The sequence below is a fragment of the Lynx rufus genome, unplaced genomic scaffold (genome assembly GCF_022079265.1).
Source record: "Lynx rufus isolate CCGP_SWC_20201006 ecotype Redwood Valley unplaced genomic scaffold, mLynRuf1.p SCAF_44, whole genome shotgun sequence".
In the NCBI taxonomy this organism is placed as follows: domain Eukaryota; kingdom Metazoa; phylum Chordata; class Mammalia; order Carnivora; family Felidae; genus Lynx; species Lynx rufus.
Window position 1 is genome coordinate 1,616,989 of NW_025814861.1, and position 23,724 is coordinate 1,640,712.

Below are 23,724 nucleotides of genomic sequence, written 5' to 3' on the forward strand. Positions count from 1 at the left end.
CTGTCACGTGTGCTCTCGCTCTCTCTCTCTCAAAAAAAAATTAAATAAAAAAGTGGCACACCTGAAGCTAATACAACTATTGTGCACCAACTAGATGTCAATAAATAATAATACGAAACGCCAACCGACCCGTTGCCGGCAACCTTGCCCCGACGCTGGGGGGCGCCCTGCCCTTCTGTTTTCCAGAGGGCTTCTCTGAGGCCGCTCAGGCCTGGGCTCCAATCCTGGCTGTGCCACATCCTAGCTGAGTGACTTCGGGGAAACGACTTTCCTTCTCTGAGCCTCAGTCTTCTCGCCTGTAAAATAGGGCCAAGTCCCCTCCCCTCCCCTCCCCTCCTCTCCCAGAGTCAGTCGTGAACTGAATGTCAGCTCCACTGACAGGTGGTTCCGGAGAGGTTAGGAATGAAGGAGAGGCCTGAGATCTGAGGGGTAAAGAGGAAAATGTCGATTCTGCACAGCCTCTCAGAAAAATAGACGAGGTCAGCGTTACCCTGATGACCCAAGCGGACACAGACAGATCAAGGACGGCCCTCGTGGCTCTAGAGGCAAAAATCCTTAACAAGATCTTTATCCAGTCCAATCCAGCAGTATTTAGAAAAGGGTACTGCGTCGTGAGCCCTGGGGTTTATCCCGGGCACGCAGGCTTGGTTTACCATTCAAACATCACTTCTTAAAATTCACCAGGAAAAAAAAAGAGGGAGCAGGTATTGGCTTTGGTCACAGGAGTGCGGTCCCTATACCCATGCGACAACACACCCATACTTTCCGGTTGCATCGCTGGGGCTCTGGAAGCTGTCCCCTCGTCTCCCCTGCCCCCAGTCCCCGCCCCCAGGCTCTCTCCAGAAACAGTGGGGGGATGGCGGGTTCCTGAGGATTCACAGCCTCGTCCCAACCCCGCCCCCAGCTCCGCTCTCGTGGGCTCCCTCAGAGGGGTCCGTCCAGGATGCCAGGGTGACATCCTCGGGCACAGACCTTACGCCAGGCTCCCCCACGGAGGGCGCCCCGGGGTCACGCATGCCCTCACAGGGATCACTGTCATCCTCGTCTGACAGATCAGGACACGAGGGCTCCGAGAGGGGATGTCACCGCTGCCAGGAAGAGCTGGCACTGGCCTGAGCCTGGGTCTCTAGCACCCAGTGTAACTGACACCCCACAGCATGTGCCTTCCAGACAAGGCTTCCCAGGATGCCTTTCCTCTTAAGCATTTGTTAGGCGCTCGGGGTGCCACCGGCTCCCCTTAAGCTTTAGGGGGGCCGCCGAGGGGCCTCCATTCTCCAGCATCCCCTCTCATCCTAGACGCTCCAGAGACCGCCACCCACCCCCTGCAGAGGCAGAGCCCTTGGGGACCTGTGTGCCTGCTGGGGACGTGGGCCCGTCCCCAGCCCAAAGCTGGAGCGGGATCTACCGTGGACGGCAGGTTCCCAGGGTAGGGGCGAGGTGAAGAAGGAAGACAGCCTCACCCCACTCTGTTCCGCATCCCGTAAGCTCGCCACCTGGGAGCGTCCGTGGAAACGCGCAGAATGTATTTCAAAGGCTCCAGAAGCGGCCGATGTTCAACGTGGCAAGTTGGGGGTTTAAATCGTGGTGGCCCGGCCGGGTGGGTGCCCCAGAGCCCCTCAAGGGAAGAGACAAGGTGCAGGTGTCCCACACCTCTAGCAGCAAAGGGAACACTGGAGGCTCAGGAGAGAAGCCCGGGGCCTTGGGGGGGTGGGTTGGGGAGGGAGGGCGGGTCCTGTCTGCTGGGGCAAGTCCCAGGCGGGGGTGGGGGGGGAAGGGGGGATGTGGGTTCCCTGCAGCAGGAGGGGAGGGTAGTCAGGCCCGAGGGCTAGGTCTGTGGAGTGCTCTGGGTCCGGAGACCCCCCCCACCCACCGTTCACCACGGGCAGCTGGACCCCTCTGCAGACGGGAATGTTCTGCCCTGTCCCCATGGCCTGGCTGAGAGAGGAAGGCGGTTTCCTCCCCCAAAGGATCGTAGGTGTTATGGGTCGCATCGTGGGCCCCGAAAAATATGCTGAAGTCCTAACTCTCAGCGCCTGTGAATGTGACCTCATTCAGAAATGGAGTCTTTGCAGATGTGATTAAGATGTAAGTGAAAATGGGGGCGCCTGGGTGGCTCAGTCGGCTAAGTGTCCAACTCTGGATCTCAGCCCGGGGCACGATCTCACAGTGTGTGAGTTCGAGCCCCCGCATCGTGACCTCAGGGAGAACGACCAACCAGCCCGGAAAAATCTAGGAGCCCCTTAACCTCTGACCACCTGACACCACGGCCCATCCGGGGCTGAAGACATCCCACCCTTTTGTGTCAACAGAGACCCTCCTGCCTGGAAACTTGCATCACACGAGGAGAGAGCACGCAGGAGAGGGGTCCGCTGCATATCGCCTTGTATTGTCACATGAAATGCACATCCATGATGGGTACTTGGAAACGACCTATCAGGTCACATGGAGTCCGGCCCCTGGGGGCCAAAGCGGCACCGATGCCCGCGGCCGTGAGCTCTGCGCAGGCGCTGGGAGAGGCCCACGCGCGCCTCAGGCCCTCCGGCTCCCGGGCGGCCTCTCCCAAAACGCGCTTGAGGAGACGGCGGTTCTTTGGGGGTTAGTAGCTGTTCCTCGAGAAAAGGGGTCTGTGGTCAAATGCGCTGAGGACACACGGAGTTTGACAGGAAGCATTTGCACAGGACGTGTCAGAGCCTTTGTGGCGACAACGGCCCTCGTGAACGTCCGGCACGGGGGCACGGTGCGCGGCATTGCCCAAGTTTATTTGACCACAAAACCCTTTTCCTTCCCAAAGCGACTTGCAGGCTGGCTGCCGGCAGGGCGCCCTTCGGAAAGTGCTGCCCTGAGCTACCGATGACCGTTAATGGCAGTGGCACCTGTGCTGGGCGGTGGGTGGGTGGGGGGCGCTCTGCCAGGCATCGTGCTGTGGGCACGGCGGGCACAGCCAAGCACTCAGCGGTCGTGACGGCGACCGAGGGACGGGACAAGACCCGGCCCCGCTCCCGCCGCCTTTAGTTCTCGCCTGCCTTCTCCGTGGCGGAAGCAAAGCGTGGCCCAGAGAGGACACGCGCGGTCCAGGCCAAGGGGCAGAGAGCACCCGCCCCTGCCGGCCGCGCCGAGCCTCCCGGCGGCCCGGCCGCGGTCGCCAGCCTCCAACCGCGACGGGGGACGTGAGGCCGCCGGTCGGCCGCCGCGCCTGCCTCCTCTCTCGGCTCCCGGAGCCCCAAGCAGGCGGCTCACCAGGCGGAGATGAGCATCTGGCAGGTGTTGGAGGACATCCAGACCAGCTCCACCAGGCGGAACTGGAAGTAGCCGATGACGAAGCCCGAGATGACGTCCGTGATGTGGTGGCGTCCGATCATCACGCGCGACAGGCCCACGCAGAAGGCCCAGAGTACCAGCAGGACGCGCAGGGGCACGGCCAGCACCAGGTGGCTGAGGAAGAACTTGGACACCATGGCCGCGCGGCTGGCGTGCCCAGCGGGGAAGGCGTACACGTCCATGGTGAGGTAGTCCAGGAGGCTGGGGTTCGTCTCGAACGGGCCGCGGCGCTTGATGAGTTTCTGCACGCCGGCCACCGTCATGATGTCCAGGAGCAGAGCTGTGGGCGAGAGGGAGAGGCCCCGAGGGACCGTCAGCGTCCCCTCACACCTCAGCACCCCCGCCCTGCCTTGCTTCCTTCGCTCCAGCCACGCTGACCCCCCTGGCGCGTTTCTACCCCAGGGCCTTTGCCTGTGCTGTACCTGAACGCCCTTTCCTGGGACGCCCACCCGGCCCGGGCCCTCCCTTTCCTCGGCAGACCGGCCTCCCGACCGCCCGTTTACCGAAGCCCTGGCCCATCACACGCTTTCTCAGCATCACACTCGTCTCTCTTCCCTGACGCCACACGTGCTCCGCGAGGGCCCGGACCCAATTTGTTCACGGGGCTCGGTAAAGGTGCCAGCACGACAGAGCGGGTGATCGGGGGCAGCACGGGCCCCTGAGGAGGGCCTCGGTCCTGACCCACCAACCCCGGCTGGTGATTCTTCTGGAAGGACCTCACTGACGTCCCTGCGGTCCTGGGAACAGCACACGACTATATCCCTGGTTTTGAGAAGCGAAGGTGACATTCAACACAGTGGCATTCAACACACTCACAGGGTTGGGGCACCTGGGGGGGCTCAGTCGGTTGGGCCACCGACTTCGGCTCAGGTCATGATCTCACGGTCCGTGAGTTCGAGCCCCGCGTCGGGCTCTGTGCTGACGGCTCGGAGCCTGCTTGGGATTCTCTCTCCTTGTCTCTCTCTGCCCCTTCCCCACGCACGCCTTCTCTCTCTCTCTCTCTCTCTCTCTCTCAAAATAAATACACTTAAAAAAAAAATACATTCACAGGACTGTACATCCACCAGTTCCCAGTTGCAAAACACGCTTCTCACCCCCAAAAGGAAGTCCGGGACCCATGACACGACCTGTCCCTCTCCTATTGCCCCCAGCCCTGGCTGCCACCGATCTGCTTTCTCTCTCTACGGATCTGCCTCCCGTGGGCACTTCTCATGCAGGGAGTCAGACACGTGGCCTTTTGTGTGAGGCTGCTTTCACTCAGGATCGTGTGTTCGAGGTCCGTCCACGCAGCATGCGTTGGTACGTTATTCCTAAAGCGGAATAACAGTCCGCTGCCGGGACACCCCCCCCCCCCCCCCCCCCCGCCGTTTGTGTATCTGTTCGCCTGTCAGGGGACGTCTGGGTTCCTTGCACCTTCTGGCTGTTGCGGATGCTCGCGTCCAAGTATTTGCCGAGCGCCTGTTTCCGGTGTTTGTGAGGACAGGCCTATGGCGGAGTCGCACGGTGATATGGTAACTCTAGCTGGTAACTTCTGGAGGAACCGTCACACTATTGGCCGCGGCAGCAGCCGAACCATATCGTCCCCCTTTTACGGAGGACAAGACCAAGCCTTAGAGGTCGGAGTATTCATACCTGCGGCTCGTCCTTTCTGGAAGGTTCCGCCCTGTCCCTCCCCCGCCGACTTATTCTCCCTCGTCCTTCAGGACTTGCCCTTATTACTTCTCAGTCCCAGCCGGCCTGATCCTGGCGGCCAGCCGGCATCCAGCAGGTGCGTCGGTGAGAGTGTCTCCTTCTCTGGGGCTCCCCCCAGGGTCGAAATTACCCGACGCCTGTTCCGAGACCTCCGCCACCCGCAGGGAAATCAGAGCTTCCCTGGCGCTTTGGGTGGTGGCCAGCCACAGCCTGGGTGTCGGGTGGGCTGCTGGGGTCTGGGGGGTTAATGTGGACCAGGATCGGGCCCTGAGAAGGAGCCAAACGCGACATTAGTCACTGGAAGGCATAGTCGTCTGTCCAACTGGTGACCAAGTTTCTCAGCCAGAAACCGAGGCTCATCACCTTGGCAGGCTGTTGCTGGTTTAAAAGCTGCCTTCCCAGACAAGCGTGAATCTTGGAGCAGGTGTGCACAGAGGAAGGCAGGAGGGAGGGGGCAGCGTTGGCATCCTCAGATTTGGTGGCTGAAGGCACGAAGGGCTTGTGCCCGGGTCTCCCCACATGCCCCGGCCCCCGTCATGGCTGGTCAGGAACCACAGGCCAAGGACTGAGCTAGACCCACACCCTCCTCACTTTTTAGGAGCCAAGCATTTCTTCCCCGTCGAAAGCAAATACGAAGATTCAGGGTGTGGAACAGATAAGAGAGGCGGCCCTGTGGAGAAGCTGGGGGGGGGGGCTCCGTTTGGGGACCCTCCCCGGTCCCCCCCCCCCCACAGAGGCCTCGGAGGCTACCTGTGTCCCCTGATTTCAATATTTAGTTTTGAGAGCGAGCGAGCAGGGGAGGGGCAGAGACAGAGGGAGATAGAGAATCCCAAGCAGGCTCCATGCTGCCAGGGCAGAGCCTGACGTGGGGCTTGAACCCCCGAACCATGAGATCGTGAGCTGAGCTAAAAGCAAGAGTCAGATGCTTAAGCGACTGAGCCACCCAGGCGCCCCTGTGACTGGGCCATGGGGAATCCGCTGCTATTTCTGGCCGGTTCTGTCTCTTGAGGCCATAACGAGGTAGAGACTCTACCCCTTTGCCGCTGGCTGTCCGTCTGGCCCCGCCCATCCTATGCCTTGTTCATTCATTCACTGGACCTCCAGTTCCTGGGCACGGCTGGCTCTCGGGTAGGTCAGGCACGGGCCCGGCCCCGGGCTGGTGAGCCCGGCTGGCCGAGTGCCGTGGGGCCGAGGTAGCAGGTGGGCAGTAAGCACTGGTTATAGAGTTCCTCTCTATAACGGGACAGTGGTCTCCCAGTCCCCACGCTGTGGCCGTTGGGTGTTGAGGCTTGGAGGAAGGAAGAGGCAGGACGGCTCCCCAGCACAGCTGATGCCTTCCCTGGGCCTCTGCCCACCCACCCCACCTCCTGCTGCCAGGACGGGGCTGCCCGCCCCTCCTCCAGCACCCCGGCCAGCCCTCCTTGTGACCATGATTCTTACACTATCAGCGCATAATCTAGGGCCCAGAAATAGAAGCAAATGGAGCCGTCACTCAGGGCTCCGTGAATTCCGATCGCACAGCACTGTCAACTTCCCTGACCTACATTCCTCCTGGCCTTGGCAACGGGGGCCGACGGGGAAGGTCGGCCCGGCAGGATGCTCGGGGGAGAGGGGCAGGACGGCGGCAGAAGCCCGTCGCCCCTGGCGCGCCGTGCGAGCAGAGCGGGCCACCTGGCCTCCCCGGGCCTTCACCCCCTGCGGTCAACGAGGGCAGTGGCTGTGCACGCACCTGGGCTCCAGAATCAGAGGCCAGCTTCAAGGTCAGCTGCTTGCCGACCGCACGACCTTGGCACGTCCGCCTCTCCCAGCCTCCCTTCCCCTCATTGACAAAGTCCCGGAGGCCACTCAGAGCGCGGCTCGCAGGACGCGCTCCATAAACGGCACCTGGGACACAGGGCTCGGCCTCCCTCACCATCCCGGTTGTAGCCATTTCCACTCCCGGCCCCTCTCAGCAAGCTGGGCTCTGAGATGTCCGGGCCCCCAGGCAGGAGGCACAGCCGTTCCCCAGGCGCTGCTGCCCCGGCAGCCTCCCCGCCTCAGAGCAGGGCGAGAGACCTATCTCAGCGTCCCCTGTCCTTCCCCACCCCAGAGACCTTGGGGGCCTGTGCTGCCTGCGGAACCAGGGGGGTCACAGGGCCGAGGCCAGGGGCCAGAGCTTTCTGAGAAAAGAGCTGCTATCATGGGAGATTTGGAATTGGCCGCTCCTGAGGCCTCCTGCCTGCCTGTGGCTGGCCGCTTGTGTGTGTGTGTGTGTGTGTGTGTGTGTGTGTGCACGTGTGTGTCTGCCCGGAGGCAGAGGAATGGCTGAGGTGACCTCTCCTGGCCCCCGTGGAGCTTCAGCTGCTTTCCAGCATGGGGGAATCAGGCTGGGCAGGAGGTGGGAAGGGGGAGGCTGTGCGCTCGGCAGAGAGCCAAACCCGGCCTGACCAGGGCGGGGGTGGGGTGGGGGCTCCTTGTTGGCCGGCGAGGGGACGGGTCTGTGGGCCGTGACTCTCACTGGCTGGGGCAGGGAGGAGGGGTCCCAGCTCTTCCGGCCCCGGGGGCCGACCCTGCCTCTTAGCCCCCCATTCCAACTCCTCCAGGAGCTGGGGGACCGGCCGGCAGGGCTCTGGGGCAGCACCAATCCCTCTAAACTTTCTGAAGGGCATTTGGCCTCAGACCTAGAAGCCTTTGCGACCGGACTTCCTTGACTCAGCTCTTCCATTCGTAGAATATCTCCTTGGGAAATAATTAGGGATACGCACCGTGATTCACGGTCTTCCTAACACCGAGGACCGCACCAACGCGATGCCCTTGAGTCAGAGACGGATGGGATGTGTCGTGGCCAAGTCTAGACAATGGCGTGCCGGGGCCACGGCCAACGATGAGGCAGGTGTGTATTTATAGCCACCGAAGGAGCCCTGTGGGGTTTTTTGTTAAGTGGAGAAGGACAAGTACCAAACGGGATTGGCAGTATGATGCCGTTCTTATAAAATAAGATGTAAATGTGTCTATACGCAGAGACACAAAGTCCGGAAGGCTCCACCGACTGGTTAAGAGTGCTTCTCTCTAGGTAGGAAGACGAGGGTGATTTTTTTTTGTTGTCTTTCTGTCATCCTGCATTTAATCGTTTTCTTCCCACGAACAGGCGTTATTGGGCACATTGTTAAACAGTTATTTTTACAAAAGGACAAGTGGTGCATGACTGCACTTTTAGGAGGCACCCTAGAATAGACGAATTCATAGAGACGGAAAGTAAACAGCGGTTACCAAGGGTTGGGGGATGGACGAACCCTGGGGACGTTCTCAAGTGAAGGCAGGGAATGGGGAGTTCTTGTGTAAGTGGGGACAGAGCCCCAGTTTGGGAAAATGGAAAAGTTCTGGAGGTGGGTGGGGGTGACGGTTACCTACGATGCGAATGCATTTAATGCCGCTGCATTTTAGCGCTTAAAGATGGTTCACGTGGTCAACTTCGTGTGTGTTGCAGCACAGGCATGCGAAATCTCTTTAAAAAACCAGTGCACGGTTCCAGCAGGATGTAGCTCTCAGGGAGGTGCGCAGCGAGCAGAGGGGTGGAGTGGGGGGCGGGTGTCCCGAGGGTAGGTGGGAACCTTCTAGCCTTTTAGCACTGGGACCTCCACTCTGTCGGTGTGAGCAGTGTGTGTGTGTAGACGCATGTGCCCATGCCCGGCACCTCTCCCGACCTGGGCAGCCCCTGACTTCAGCCAGAGCCACGCCCCCAGCCCTGGGCACCCTGGCGGGGGGGGGGGGCAGGCAATGCGAGGGCCCTGGCCTGTCTCTACCTCCCCTGGCCTGAACGATCTGCTTTCTCATCTGAAGAATCCAGATACCAAGGCCGGCTCCAGCTCTCTCCAAAGACTCTTGGGGGACAAGGAAATCAAAGCCACAGGCACAGGACTCTGACAGCATCATCTATTCACTCAGCTGAGCACCAGGCAGTGTAGACAGGAGCCTGCCCAATCACGCATGGCCACAAGGGCAGCTGTCAGGACGGTGCGTGGTCAGGGGGCGGCTGAAGGCCCCCCCCACCGTGGAGGGACCGATGTCTCACTGAGCCGCACAGAGACATGACAAGCGAAGCCAGGAAAAGGCGAGGGAATGTTCTCTCCCTACAGATCTGGCAGCCACCGGCTCCACAGGAGAGCTCCAGATGGGAAGGCCGGTCAGCCTAGGTAGCCATCAATTAGGGACAGCAGGCAGGGAGGGGGGGGCGGTCGTCACCAAGGCGTCGCTAAGAGCGGACCCAGTGGGTGGTGAGGGAGAGATGACATCACAGATTATACAGAGGGTCTGCACAGGGGGCTGGGTGGGTGTAGGGCTGCTGCAAGGCTGAGGGGCCAGTTCTGGTTTCTGAACCTTGAAGCTTGAGGTAAAGGGACGCGGGGCTGAGACCACGTTCCCAAAGGGCACGTTCATGGCCCGGTGGGTCCTGTGAGAAGGAGGCCTTGCTGGGAACAACACTGCAGGAGGTCATTTGAGAAACCTACGCTATGTTAGCATGTGCCCAGAGTTAGGCTGTCACACGCGCCCAGAGGCCCGTGACCCAAGCCGCAGGGGATGTTATTCCTGGGGAGGAGGGGGTTTAAAGGAAGCCCTCACTGTTTTGGTCATCTGTCCTCGCAATGTTCGAATTTCCCTTGCTAGAAGAGGATATGATGACAGAGTGCTCAGCGTCACTGATCATTAAGGAAAATGCAACTCAAAGCCACGAGATACCACTTTGCACGCTCACCAGGACGCTCATTATCAAAACCCGGAAACCAGTGGGCGTTAGCAAGGACCCAGAGAGACGTGAGCCCTCGTGCATCGCCGGTGGGATGGTGCAGCGGCCACGGGCAACAGTGCGGGTGTTCTTCGAAAAATTACCCCAACGCGCCGAAAGCAGGGACTTGCGCACCCGTGTTCACGGCGGCGCTGTTCGCGACAGCCATGGGGCAGAAGCAAGCCAAGTGTCCACCGATGGGTGACGGGTCAACAAAACGTGGCGTAGCCATACCGCGGAATATTACTCAGCCTTGAAAAGGAAGCGACTCCTGATGCCCGCTACAGCACGGAGGAACCTGGAGGCCATTACTCAAAGTGAAATCAGCCAGACACAGAAGGACGACGGTGTGTGACTCCACTTTTCTGAGGCCCCTAGAGAAGTCACGTTCATAGAGACGTAGGAAGGAGAGCGGTGGGTGCCAGGGGCTGGGCAGTCAACGTTTAATGGAGATGGGGGTTCCGTTTGGGAAGAGGAAAAGCTCCGGAGACGGACGGTGGTGATGGCTCCATGACATTGCGAATGTGTTCAATGGCCATGAACACTTAAAATGGCTAAAATTTTAATAGACAGGACAATCTCAATAGAGGCACTTTTATAGATCATGGCAACAAGACATGGGAGGCATGGTCCGCCAAGGACAGGCCCACGAAGAAACCGGGATGGGCTTGGTGAGCTGGGATTGGCCTAGGTCACCTATCGCATGGCTCTCTGTGGGATCATCAAACCTGACGCTGCAGGGGAGGGCCGAGGGAGGGGACTGAGTCATCTCACAGGTGTCTGGGGCCTGGGCGGGGGGGGGGGGGGGACCCAGGACTGCTTTTGATAATGGCGATGGGGCAAGGATAGTGCTATGCAGAGTTGCACAAGCGTTAACTGGCATTAGTATGAGCCGATTGCTCACGCGTGCTTCTTCAGTGAGCTGTCCCAGCCACCCATTTGCCGGATGAGGAAAATGAGGCTCAGAGAGGCAAAGTCACGTGTCCGAGTTCCCACAGCGGGGCTAGGATTTGCACCCAGGTCCAGCCGACTCTGGAGTCCAAGGTTTTGCCAGCTGCTAAGACCCCTTCTGGCTTGTTCTCCAGGCTGGGCAGCATGGCCCTGGGGGGAGGGAACACGGAGGTGGGGGAGGCAGTGCAGAGGACTTCCTCCTGGCCCAGCTGGGACCGCTCCCAGGGTGACCGGCTAGAACTCTCAGTTCCCAGGGCACCTGAGTTTTCCCTTCTGGGGCCGCAGGGAGCCTAGGTCCCAACTACACAGGCGGGGCCTCCGCTCCCAGCCCAGAGACTGCCCCCGGGAATTAGCTAGGTGCCCCAGTGCTCAGGGCAGGAGGGCAGGACTGGGATGTTCACCTGCAACCTACTGTGCCAAGTGCCTTATCAGCTTCCCCTAAGCCCTGGGGCCCCACGTACAGATCAGGAAACTGAGGTTCAGAGACGGGAACTGGCCTGAACAAGTTCACAGAGAGAAAGGGTCAGGGAAGGATTGGAAAAAGCCCAGTCTGACCTGGGAGCCTGTGCTCTAGGGTGGAAAGCTACCCCCCGCCGTCCCCCCAAAGACTGAAGGACAGACCGAACTCTGCACTGAACCCACCCTGGCTACCTGCTTTCTGCCACGGAACTGAGGGGCTCGGTCTGCACCCCCACAGAGTGAGTGGAGCCCACGGACCACTCTGCCTGCTCTGAGCACCTGCTGTTGAGAGGCTGCTTTGTGCCAGGCCCCTATTTCTCTGTGCTCTTAGCGCCCAGATACACCAGCGAAGGTGCTGGCAGGTGGAAAACTTCCCCCCAGACCCTTCACCTCCTTGCTGTATTCATGCTTCTGGCACGATGGGGTGGTACCCGCAGCCTGCGGGCTGACGGCGAGCGGGGAGGCAAAGGGTTTGCCGTCTGGAGGACGTGGCTTTGCTCCCTGGGCCTGCCACTAACGCTTGTGTGGAGTGGGCATGTCCCTGGACCCCTCTGAACCTCGGTTAACTCATCTGTAAAGCGGGCACACGAATGCTTATTAAGTCGTTAAAAGTATTTTTAGATTATGAAATACAGGACATTCATGGCATCGTATTCGGTACACAAAGAAGCTCAATGAATGAGGTTTTTAAAAACTTAAGAACGACTGCCATTCTTATTCGAGAAGGGAGGCATCCCGAATCTGAAGCAGGTGCCTTTGGGCCCACAGCTGCTGGTTGCCGGAATGAGCCAGAAACCTCCTCTTAACAAGCTAGAAGTGCTCCCCGCACCGTCTCTGACCAGCTGCATGACCATGGGCAAGCCGCCGCCCTGTGCCTCAGTTTCCTCCTCTTTACAAGGGGAAGATGCTGCTTCTCCCTTCCGGGACTGTGAGAGGATTAGAAGCGAAGGTGTGTTTCACGCAGTGCTGGGCACACAGTTAACACTGAACACATTACAAATACAGCTTTATCACCTCCAACCTCACCCAGGGAAGGGACCTGCGGACAGGGGCTAGGGAGCAGGGCTGAGAGGGAGGCTTCAGGGTCCCTTCTCACCCCTGTCCTCGGACACCAGACAACCTAACTCCCAACACGGCTTTCTGGAACGGCTGCTCTGTCTGGGGCTGTAAGAGCCCCAGGGAAACCTTGGATAATGAGCGCAGGGCTCTGCCCCGGGAAGCCCGTGGCAGGGCGCCTGGAAAGAGCACAAGCCTGGTGTCAGGCGGGCCCGGTGCAAATCTCTAGCCCCGAAGCCTTGGCCAGGTTGCTTTATTTATAGGAACCTCAATTTCCTAATCTGTAAAGTGGGAGCGATAATAGCACCAGTCACGTGGGACTGTCTATTCGGGAGAAACAACAAGTCACGTAAACGATTTAATAAGAAGAACGGAAAAACGTGGTGGTGGGGGGGTTGCAAGGAAGCCCCTGACCGTTTCCTCCTCCCCACGTCCCACCCACAGCATGTCCAGCCCCAGACCCTCTGAGACCTAAGCAGCGAGATGCACATTATCCTAACTTCATCTGGGATCGCAGCTGTCGGTGGCCCAGCCTACTACCCCCCTTCTGGAGCTGGGTTCCCTCGGCAGGGTTTGCTTGGCCTGAGACCTCCGACCGCCTGTGCCCAAATTGGTGGCCGCGCTGAGAGGGCCGAGGGGACCAACGTGGGCCCGGCGTGGAGGGTGGAAGCCGGGGTTCCCCTAGCACCTTGGGGATCTGCAGGTGCGCAGGATGGGGGTCGGTGTCACCTTGCGAGTGGAGGGGAGTGGGTCCCCCAGCACAGGACGGTGCCAAACGGAGAGATACCGGCAGCAGAGACGGTGGTAAAACAAACCAGCACCAGCTCACCTGGCCGGTTCCTCCAGCGACTCACCTAGGGAAGCAGCAGGTAAGGACTCTAGGCGGCCACAAGTGGGCAGGAGCCCCAGACTGGACCTCCGGCACCCCCAGGCCTGGGCAGCAGGCAGGGGCTCTGAACCAACCGGGGGGGGGCATGGGGGCAGCTCACAAGCCCTGTTTGCAAGCAGCCTAGGAACTCCAGGACCCCAACCCGTGGGATGGGAGCTCCCCCTCTCTGGACACTTACCAGGATCCCAGCTCCAGGACCCCCACCAGATTCTTGACGGCCTCCCTCGAGGCCACATCCTCCAGCACCCCCTCCCTTCAAGCCGCCTCTGGGGCAGTGGGGGCACTTTGCCAAGAGCCGGGCCCTTCCTTGGAGGTTCCCTCAGGGCCTCCACCTTCTCGAGGCCCCCCGCTCTGGAGGGGGGCCCCCGCCTGCGCATCCCCGGCTCTCTCTTTCCCAGGCTGGAGGTTTGCCTGTTTCTGGGGCACCCTTCCTGCCTAACCTCATTAGATGGTTCCAGGCGGCTTCTGAGGGCCCCACTCATGCTGGCCGGGGCGGGGTGGTGTGGGCTCCCTCCCGGGGGAACTGGCGGGGCGGGTGGCGGACGGCGGGCACACTCACCCAGGAGCAGGTTCATGAGCACCTCCTGGCCGGCCAGTGTGCTGCTCTTCACCAGGCAGAGGATGGTACCCCCGATCCAGGGGATGCCGTGGCCCGTGATGCCAATGAGCTTGACCATGGAGCGGGCGCTGGCCCAGGACGCGGCCCGGCCGGCACACACCCCCAGCCTCTTGGACATGCAGATGTCAATGGCCAGCAGGGAGTTGAAGGCGATGCCCTTGAAGGAGGGGTTCAGCTGCATGCAGTCCTCCTCGGGCAGCTGCTGTGACTGGCGCCTCTCGCGGGCCCCATCGCCAGGGGACAGGGGCTGCGCCGAGGGGCCCGGGGCCTTCCTGCCCGAGCTGCGGGGCTCCGGGGCGCCCTTGGGGGGCTGGTTCAGGGACAGGAACTCGGCTCTGTTGAGGACGTTGTTGCGGTCCCGGGCCCGGGCGCGGCTCTGGGAGGCTGGCATGGTGACGCCTCGCACCACGAGGGCCGGTGCCAGCCGGGCTGGGAGGCCTTCTCCCCGAAGACGGGAGCCGCCCGGGGATCCCGCCACCACTCCCTGCCTCCCTGCCTTCTCCGCAGCAGCTGTTAAATATAGAGTGCAGGATTGCACATGGCTGTTTACCTCCAGCTGCCACCGGGCTCCACGGGGACGTCAGTGCCAGCTGCGCGGCCAATCGAGCCCACCGATGCGGGCCAGCGCCAATGGAGCCACCGGGGAGGCGGACGAGTCCACAGCTGCGGCCTCGCTGCCTCGGGGCCTGGGCTATTTAAATCTTCCAATGGCTCACTCCCCGGGACTGGAGGAGTCTGGGAAATGTAGTCCTCCCGCTGCCCTGGCCCAGAGGCCCCCAGACGCAGGCCCTGAACTAACCCCTGCTCTTACCAGGTTCCCTCGGAGCAGCGCGGACCCCTGTGAGCCAGGCCCGCCCGCCCCATTGGCCTGGGCCCGGGGACCCCGTCCCACAGACTGGACAGTGGGGCCACGCCAAAGGCCTCCCCGGGCACCAGACGGAGTGAAGGACGTCACTGACGGCATCATCTTGGGTCGGCTGGGGCCGGGCCCAGCCCCCCCCCTCCCCCCCCCCCCGTGACAACATTTCATTAAGCTGGCAGGTTGGGGCTTTATTCCTATTTTTTGATCAGTCTTGAATTTGGCTTCGGTGCATGAGAGTCCAATCAAATGGCAATAATCTGTAAGATCTGATTTCCATTAGAGGGAGGGTTGGGTGATCGGTTGGTAATGGATCTGCCTCTTGGAGGCTGCCTCCACTGCTTAGAGTTTTTTCGAAGGACAGGGGCACTCCAGCAGCTTCAGACAGCCCACCAGTGGTTATCAAATGCCTGATGCGACCCGAGGGGCCTGGCACACGCCACAAATGACAGGTCCGTCCTGTCCCCGGGAAGCTCAGTTCAGTGGGGGGGGGGGGGGGGGTTAGACAAATGACATGGAAATGATTGCAGGTGCAGAGACGTGGGATAGGGTCACAGAACCACAGCCTCGGTTTGTCTTGAGAATCACGGTGGGAGGACAGGTTACCCCACGTGAAGTCCCAGAGGCCTGTGCGGCCGGTGCATGACGCAGAAGGACAAGAGAGGCTGGGAGCCAAAGAGGGCAGGCTGAGAGGGCCCAGCTGAGGACTTGAGGTTTGAGTCAGGCCTCTCTGTCCCCACCTGGGTGACTACAGGAACCCAAAGTCTCCACAGCCCTTTGAGGGCTGGCTGGGCCTGGGCTCAAGGGAAAGCCATTGATATAGGGTGACCAGAAGGCTCAGCAGTGAATGCCCTGGTCTCACAGCTCAGGGCCTGTCCATCCAGCTGGGATGGAGGCAGGAGGCTGTGACCTTCCCTTCCAATCATGGAGCCCACCCGTGACACCCCACAGCCTCTAGGTACCAGGTTCAGAGCCTTCCAAGGTGGGGAGGTGAGTGCTCTCTGGCCACAGGGCACCAGCCATGGTCTCCAGAGTCTGACAAATGGGGGATGACCTGGGATCCGGCACCAACTAAGCCGTGGGATCTTGAACAAGTCACGTGGCCCGTCTGGGCCTTGGTGTCTCCACCTGTAACATGGGAATATTAGCGTCTACCTCTCAAAGGCCATTGTGAGGTCAGTGAGATGACGTCTGTTAAATGCTGAGCAGGGTCCCTGCCCCACAGTGAGCCCTCAACCCTATGGGTTAGGAATTGATCCTGTTTGGCAAAAAAAGGCCCAGTCTCGTCTCACTTCTGAGCGTCCCTTTCAGAAGGACCCACACCTACGCCATACCTGGTTGGTGCGAAGGCAGACTCCAGGAGCCCTCAGTCCGGGGTCCCTTGCAGACTCCCCGGCATCCTTCTTCCAGACTGTTCCATTCAGATCACGCAGCCACAGAAGACGATGTTCCAGACTGGGTGGCGTCCCAGCCTCTTGGGTGGAGCACTGATGACCCGGGCTGCCTCATCCTGGCTCCTGGACAGCTACACATGCAGATGTGCTCGGAATGCGTGGGTGGCGGGCAATGTACTGAGCTGTGTGCTCTAGCTCCTTCACGCCCCATAACCAGCCTTTCTGTGAAGCTGTGATACCACCCCCATTTTACAGATGAGGAAGCTGAGGCTCAGAGGCATGAAGGCCTCCAGCCAAGCAGCCCAAAAGGGTGGAGGTTCAACTCCCAAGCCAGCCCCTGGGGTGGAACAGGAGGGCGTCCAGACACGGATCCCTCAGACAGCAGGGACCTGGGCACACTCGCTCAGTCCTCCACCAGGGCACGCATCTCCCTCTCCCTGCGTGGGGCCCATGACCTGGGCTGGCCTCAGGAGGAGAAGAGGAGCCTAGCCCAGATTGGGGCTATTAATACCCCGAGGTCTGTGTCAGCATCTCGGTCTGGTCAGAGCGGCCAGCAGGTTCTGAGGGCCACAGTGGGACCCATGCTGAAGAAGTCCGCGGAGTCCAGCTACGCTCTGACCCAGGAGTGGTTAAGGGGAGGCTCTGGCGTGAGGCAGCCCCAGGTTCAAACCCTGGCTTGGCCACCTCCAGCTTAGTGACCACGAGTAAGTCCTATGAGCCCTCCTGGCCCCTGTTCCCCATCCTGGGGGGGGGGGGTGCGGGGGGCTGAAGGAAGGGTGGTGTGAGGGGCTCACTGAGCCTGAGACCTGCTCCTTCCTCTCTCAGGTAGGGTGGCCCTGTTCACTTTCTCAGACAGCTGAGAAGCAGGCTCCACCCCTTTACGAGGCCCTACCATAGGCCACACAGTCCTACTTCTCAAAAATTCTCGGAATTCAGCAGCGCCTGGGTGGCTCAGTTAAGCATCCAACTCTGGATTTGGGCCCAGGTCATGGTCTCACGGTCACGGGATCGAGCCCCCCGGTCAGGCTCTGCGCTGACAGCACAGCACAGAGCCTGCTTGGGATTCTCTCTCTCCCTCTCTCTCTGCCCCTCCCCTGCACTCTCCCTCTCTCTCAAAATAAATAAATAAACATTAAAAAAAAAAAAAAGAATTCTCAGAATGCATTCACTCATTGAATCGATGCTGTCACTGATCTTTTCCTGAAGTCTAATTAGAGAGGATACACACCCATGAAATAACTAGCCAGTTTATAAAACAGTATACTTTTACCGATACCCTTATTTTTTCCTTACTGTCAAGGTTCTACATGCCTGTTCAAATAAACTCAATAAATACAGATGATACAGGTGTAATCCCACTGCCTGGCGACCACCCCTTGTTAACACGAGGGCGGTCAGGTTATAAAGGGTCCCCTCTCCGGTTACGGAAATAGTTTACAAAAGCAAGTATTACTTTAATAACCAGAAAGAATCTATATTAAACAGACTGTATCTATAGATATCATCTCTGCACAGAAATGCATTTAAAAATATGGTTGGATTACATGCCCTTTAAAAAAATAACCTACCCTTTTGGGGCGCCTGGGTGGCTCAGTCGGTTGAGCGTCCGACTTCGGCTCGGGTCGCGATCTCACGGTTCATGAGTTCGGGCCCTGCGTCGGGCTCTGTGTTGACAGCTTAGAGCCTGGGGTCTGCTTCCGATTCTGTGTCTCCCTCTCTCTCTGCCCCTCCCCCACATGCATTCTCTCTCTGCCTCTCAAAAATAAAGAAAACTAATAAAAAAATTTTAAAAAACCCTACCCTTTTCACTTAGCAGAAACCTGACCATGTTTCCATGACAACCCACCATTTTTTTTCAACGGTTCCTTGGCATTCGGTCATGTGGAGGGGCCACACTTTATGGAAGCGACCCCTGATTATTGGACAGGTAGTTTGTCCCCCATCTTATGACTCTCCAGAACTCCTCTGGCATGGCCATCCTTACACTACACCCCTGCACACCAGAGTAGAATATGAATACGTGGTTAAAGCGGCAAGTGCCAAGTGCACCCCCAGAGATCCGATGGGTCACCCTGAGCCACCCACTGCCGTACCCAGGCCCAGAAGAGCACGGATTATAGAGACGTCTAGCCAACAGGGCAAGTCTAACCACCCCGTCCCCACGTTAGAGATGAGGAAGAGTAGCCTGGGGTGGTGACATCACCTGTGAGGCCGCACAGCGGGTCGAGGCCAGAGTTGGAACGGGGGCTGGCTGGTCCCTGCAACTCTGAGCCTGCAGGCTGTCTTTCTGGCCATAGGCTTCACCGCTTCTCTATTTCCCGACTGCTTGGCCCTCACTCATTCACTCGTTCACTCCTGGAACACTGCTTGAGGCCCGCTACGCACCAGGCCTCGTGCAAGGACCCGAGGGAAGCGCGAAGGTGACTCTGGGGTGGCCCCATGCCCGCAGACTACCTGGCCTCCCCTGAGCCATTGCCCTCCCTGGCCCATGGTCCACACAGCCTTCCTGTCCCAGCCCTGTCAGCTGCTGAAGGAAGGGCCGGGTGGAGGGTGCTGCGACTTGCTAGGGCCCACAGCTCGTCAGGGGAAACCGGGATTCAGACTTGGGTCTCAGCCTCAAGTCCTTGCCTCTAACCAGCTGGATACACTGCCTCTCTCTCCTTTGAGAGCAGGAGAGGTTTTCTGGCAGCTTTGTGGGGCCTAGAGCAGTTTGCACATGGCAGACACGGGTTATTTGTTGTCTCTGAAGCCTTAAGATGGATCTCTGCTACGATTTAGCACCACTCTGCTATTACTTACTACCGCCAAGTGCATTTGTCGTTAGCTTGTACTTAACGGTTGCTCTTGCCTACTTGGAGCTAAGTGTGGGTCCCTTAACCCTCCGGCCAACTTCACAGTCAAGCTTTTAGTCTCCATCACACAAATGGGAACATCAAAGCTCAGAGGCAAAGGGATTCTTTGCCGGTCGTCCAGTGAGCCAGCACGGTACCCCAGGACTCAAACATCACCCCAATACCCCGCCCCCTCCTCTGCTCTCTTCCTTTCCTCTTGGTCACTGTCCTTTCTAACGTGCCGTCACCCTCATTCTGTGCGTGTCTATGGCTAGTGTCCTCCTAACACAGGGTCTGCCCCGGCGAGGGAGGGGGGGCAGGGACAGCCGTCTGTTTGTTCACTTACGGGCCCAGGGGCACTGCCCGGCCTATAGAAGGCAGTCAATAAATATTCATCAAATGAACGACTATTTGGTTCTGGAACCCGGGCGCCAAGTCTCCTACAAACTTACTAACTCCTACAAAGACGGATGGCCAAAGGAGGCCGGTTATTTGGGGCGATGACCCCAGAAGGGAGGGGGAAGGGGGCTGGGCGGGGTGGGGGAGAAGCTCTGCTCCCCGGAGGGCGGCGTCCTGGGGAGGGGCGCGCGCAGCTGGAGGGGAGAAGAGGGAGGGGCGGCGGCGGCGGCGGCGGGGCCCCTGCGGGGAGGGGAGGGGAGGGGAGCATTTTTCACCGCCGCCCGCCCGCCCCCGGGCGCTCCCTCCCGGATCTCTATCGCAGTTCGCATTTCGAAGGCCGCTCCTGGGTTATTTCGGTCGGGAAACCTGATCCTTCGCGGGGTTTATTTTAGCACCTTGGAGAACTCCCAGTGCCGCACCGAGCGGGGCCGCACCCAGCCCGCTGACGCCGCCTCCGGCCAACGCGGACTGTGGGGCGCGGGGCGCACGCACACGCTCCTACAGATACACCCTCACACGAGGCACACGCACTGTCGTCCACGGTAAAGACGCACGGGCTCCTCTGCACCCACACCACTTACGCTCGTCGCAACACGACACACTTCACACGCACGGACACCCCCCCCCCCCCCCCACACACACACCCTCACACTCATGGGCGCGTACAGTAACCCGGACACACACACTCCTACGCATACCCCCCTCCCCCCGCGACCGTCACTCTACCCTCCCACACGGAGACGCACAAACCCACACTGCCACGCTCACCCGCACACGCACATGTACGCTCAATCACACCCTCTAACCTCCTCTACTGTGCTTACTGCGCGCCCCCTCGCACCCCCCGCCCCCCTGAGAGCGCTTCCTTCCCCCTCCTTTCCCCCAGCCCAACACTGGACACACACACACAAATCAAAACAACTTACTCCATAGGTCCTGATTTATAGCAAGCAATACTTGTGACCATTTCAAGTATGAATTTGTACTTCTCTATTATTCATGTTAACTCATACCTCCATTCATCATTCCTGGATTAACACTGACCTCTCTCGAGCCCATGGGACCTAAGTGGTGTGGGGACCACACCTGCTGGCTGTCCCGGCCCTGCCCATGCCCTCAGTGTCCTCTGAGCGTCCAGCCCAGGGCAGGTGTCCAGTCAACACCGGGGAAGGGAGGCACTTGCGGATGGCGGGAGGGCCAGCTGAGAAGCCCTAACCCGAACGCGCTCTGGAAGAAATGTGGTTCTGAACCTCTGGCCGGAAAGGCCCGCACCTCCCGACATGCAGCCACTCTAAGCAGTTGGTCTTACACACTGCCTCGCAGACATCTCCGGCGCCATGTCGCCGCCTCTCCGGGGAGAGTGACCTAGGTTCCAAACCGGGGGCCCTCTCTGGATGACCTCACCGGGACTGTGTTCCATAGCGGAGGCCATGGACCAGCCCGGTCTGAGATCCCATCTCTGCCAGGCCTGCGCCCGCTCCCGGCCCAGGTTGGGTACACAGTGAGGAGGTCAGGTGGGCCCTCCAGTTGGATTCACCTCCTTGTCCCCCGGTGCCTCACCTCCAGCCGTCTGCCTGGCCGTCCAGCCCTGCCCGCTGTTCTCCCAGGTGGACATTCCAAGCCTTACCACTGCCTTCCAGTCTGGTCCCAAACGGTTAAGGAGAGAACCCTGTTTCCCAGGGCAACAGAATTCCAGCATTAACATTTCCATCTGCAGAACAAGGGCTTTTCCTTCCTGAGAAATGCCTTTCTAGTCCCATGATGACCACACCCTTGGAGGCCGAGAGCTCTTGAAGGACTGGCTTTGGCCTTGAGATGCATGTTGGCCAATGAGGGAGGAGGAGCCTTGAGAGGGTCTCCGATGGCCACGACAGCGAGGCCCCTACCCCTGCAGGGACACCAGCGAGAGCACCTGCTACACTGAATCACCAGCCTCCGGGGTTTAGAGCCAGGCTGCTGCGTTCAGTCCACACCACCCTCTTCGCCAGGTCTCAGGGCCTCATCTGCGGGATGCCGTGGTGACACAGGCCAGCTGGTGGGGCGGTTGTGGGGAGCCATGTATGATGGTTGACGGTGATGGGTGATGCTCGGTGGGGAGAAACTGCATCCAGCTGTCTCTGCAGACCTCGGAGGACTCTCGGCTCGTTTGGGCTGCACGTTAAAGCCCAGCTGGGCAGGGGCACGTAGATTAGTTGCATGACTGGTTTTCCGTGGCCTCTCTGGGCCAACGTGCCCAGAACTGAGGGACCTCGTCCTCCCGCTGACCATGCCCTGAGTCCCCAAAGTGGCCACGTTGGAGAGTTCACCATCTCCGGGCCGAGATTGGGCCCTCCAGTCCCTCCTCCTCCCCCTTCAATGGTGACTTTAGCGAGGAGTCTAGGGAGACTGAGGTCTGGGGGAGGGGATGAGGCCGGCGGTGGAGGTGATGTGAGTGTGCCCGTGGCGTTGGGCATGTTACACCCAGATGTCCCCTTCCTCTCTTCTGCAGACGCCAGCGCCTCACACACGTGTGGATGCATCCTGGGCCTTCCACATGTGCCGAGGCAGCTGTGGGTCTGTGTGCAGCACCCACAAAGCTCCAGAAAATGCTGAGCGGGAGGAAGACTGAGTCGGGAGGCAGAAGGGCCAAAGGGGCCTGGCAGCTGGGGCAGCAGCTAGGGAGCCTTGAAGTGTTCATCGGGAGCTGGGATGGGATGGGGACATGAGCCCAGCCCGGGAAGACCCCTCTGTCTGTTAGGGCTGGCCTTGGGGGGGAGCACTCCTCAGCTCAGGGCCTGACCAACAGGCCTACGGACATTGCCTTAGCCCTCTTCCCACCAAAGGGGCCCTCACCTAACCCAGGACAAAGCACTGCATGGGGGAGGGGTGATGTGAAAGGGGAGGCATCTATGGGGCTGAGAGGTTAAGGGAGGAGGGGGCTTCTATTTTGCAAGAACCCTCACCCCATGGGCACCTGAGCACCTCTTCCGGTGGGATTCGCTCGAGACAGGGCTTTCTAGGGGTTGGTTCCCTTCCATTCAGAGGCACTGGCCCCAGCCAGCAAGGACAGCATCCCAGGAGGAGGAACTGAGCGGGCTTTGGACTTGGCCAGATCTGGGGATCTGGAGATCCAGACTCTGGAAAGCTACTGTGCCCCGACCCCCGGGTCTCTGTCTGTATAGTCTACTTCCCGGGCTCGGTGTTCACTCAGGCAGCTTCCTATCCAGGGCTTTGGCTGCTTAGTGAGCAGGTTACGTCTCTGGTCTCTGTCCTTTCCACGACAAATGAGGAAAATGCGCGGCTCAGCACGTGTTCATGGAGCACCCCTGTCCTGGTCACCAGGGTGGCATCTGGGACTTCAGAGAGCACCCTGGCCGGTGCAGGCTGCTCTGTTCTAGGCGCTGGGGGCGATGTCTGTAACGTCCCCCAATGCTAACATCTTACTTACACACAAACTGAATATCCTAATAATCATCTGCCGGCAAAGGGGGTGTGGAAGGCTGTAGTGAGTCCCAGGAGGGCAGAATGTTTGCGGGGGTGGGGGGTGTGCCCTGACTTTACAGCAGAGAGAGGGGCCACCATGGTTATGAGCTCAGGGAAGTCTTCTGCCTGGAAACGGACACTTGCACGGGGTCCTTAGGAGACCTCTGCTGTCTGGGGTTCTACTGTGTGGCAGAAAGCAGGTCACGAGGCCACCCCGCCTTGGTCTCAGTCAGCAGGACTAGAAATAAGGTACCTGTGGCCCGAGCTGGTGCTGGCATGAGACAGATCACTTAAACTGGCTGCTCATCCCTCAAAGGAGAGACCTCAGAGCGGCCAGAACTCTCCCTCTCCAGCCCCTGCCCTCACTGGCACGCAAGACGGTCAGGCTTGAAGGGGTCAGGATGATCTGTCCCCCAGCCGGCTGTGGGTACCTTTGGAAGTCAGAGTCACGGGGGTGGGGCGGGGGCAGAGCATGGCTCTAATGTGGCTGCCAGGTTTTCTGATGTCACAAACCACCTGGCCTTTCCCTGGGGGGGGGGGGAGGCGGTAAACTGCAAGGTGGGGGTGGGGCGGTTGGCTTGAGGCAGCTTAGAGAGGTTCACAGTTATCCTACCGCCGTCCAGGGTCAAACCCTCTTCGAACCTCTGCACTCAGACTTCTGGGGTCCCAGGATCGGCTGGGCCACCTGCCAGGGCCCTAGGGCAAGTCTCTGGGGTCTCCCAGCTTTGGATTCCAGCTCTGTGAGGAATGCGTAAGAGACCTCCTGATGGCGGATGAAATGATGAAGCTTGTCCAGCACTTACCACAGCTGGGGCTCAACAGGCCTGACCACCTGTCAGCGTGCCAAGAGGCTCAGTCCCAGGCACCCTTTCCCCAAACTTCTCTCCCCCACCCCGAGCTTCCCAGCCCTGGAGCCTCCCGGGACCCCTGTCCTGTTTCCACTCCGTCACGGCCCCACCTTGGCCAGGAACACCAGGACGGTGCAACCCTTCTCCCCAGACAGGCTGCCCAGTTCAAAGGGCAGAGGAGCCCC

General features: G+C 59.8%; 1 protein-coding gene across 1 annotated transcript; it reads right to left on the minus strand.

The window, feature by feature from the left end:
• Positions 1-2,372: 2,372 nt before the first annotated feature.
• Positions 2,373-14,429, minus strand: PLPP7 (phospholipid phosphatase 7 (inactive)). Its single transcript, XM_047098191.1, has 2 exons — positions 13,687-14,429; positions 2,373-3,598 (listed from the first exon to the last, which is right to left on the minus strand). The coding sequence occupies exons 1-2, from the start codon at positions 14,135-14,137 to the stop codon at positions 3,234-3,236; spliced, it is 816 nt and encodes a 271-aa protein (XP_046954147.1). The 5' UTR covers positions 14,138-14,429; the 3' UTR covers positions 2,373-3,233.
• Between the last annotated feature and the right edge of the window lie 9,295 nt (positions 14,430-23,724).

What these genes read in the sequence shown, in the direction of transcription:
- PLPP7 (XM_047098191.1), bottom strand. Translation starts at nt 14,137, where the DNA reads ATGCCAGCCTCCCAGAGCCGCGCCCGGGCCCGGGACCGCAACAACGTC. An exon ending in GCTCATGAACCTGCTCCTGG is followed by an intron (nt 3,599 to 13,686) that starts GTGAGTGTGCCC and finishes TCTCGCCCACAG; the next exon opens with CTCTGCTCCTGGACATCATG.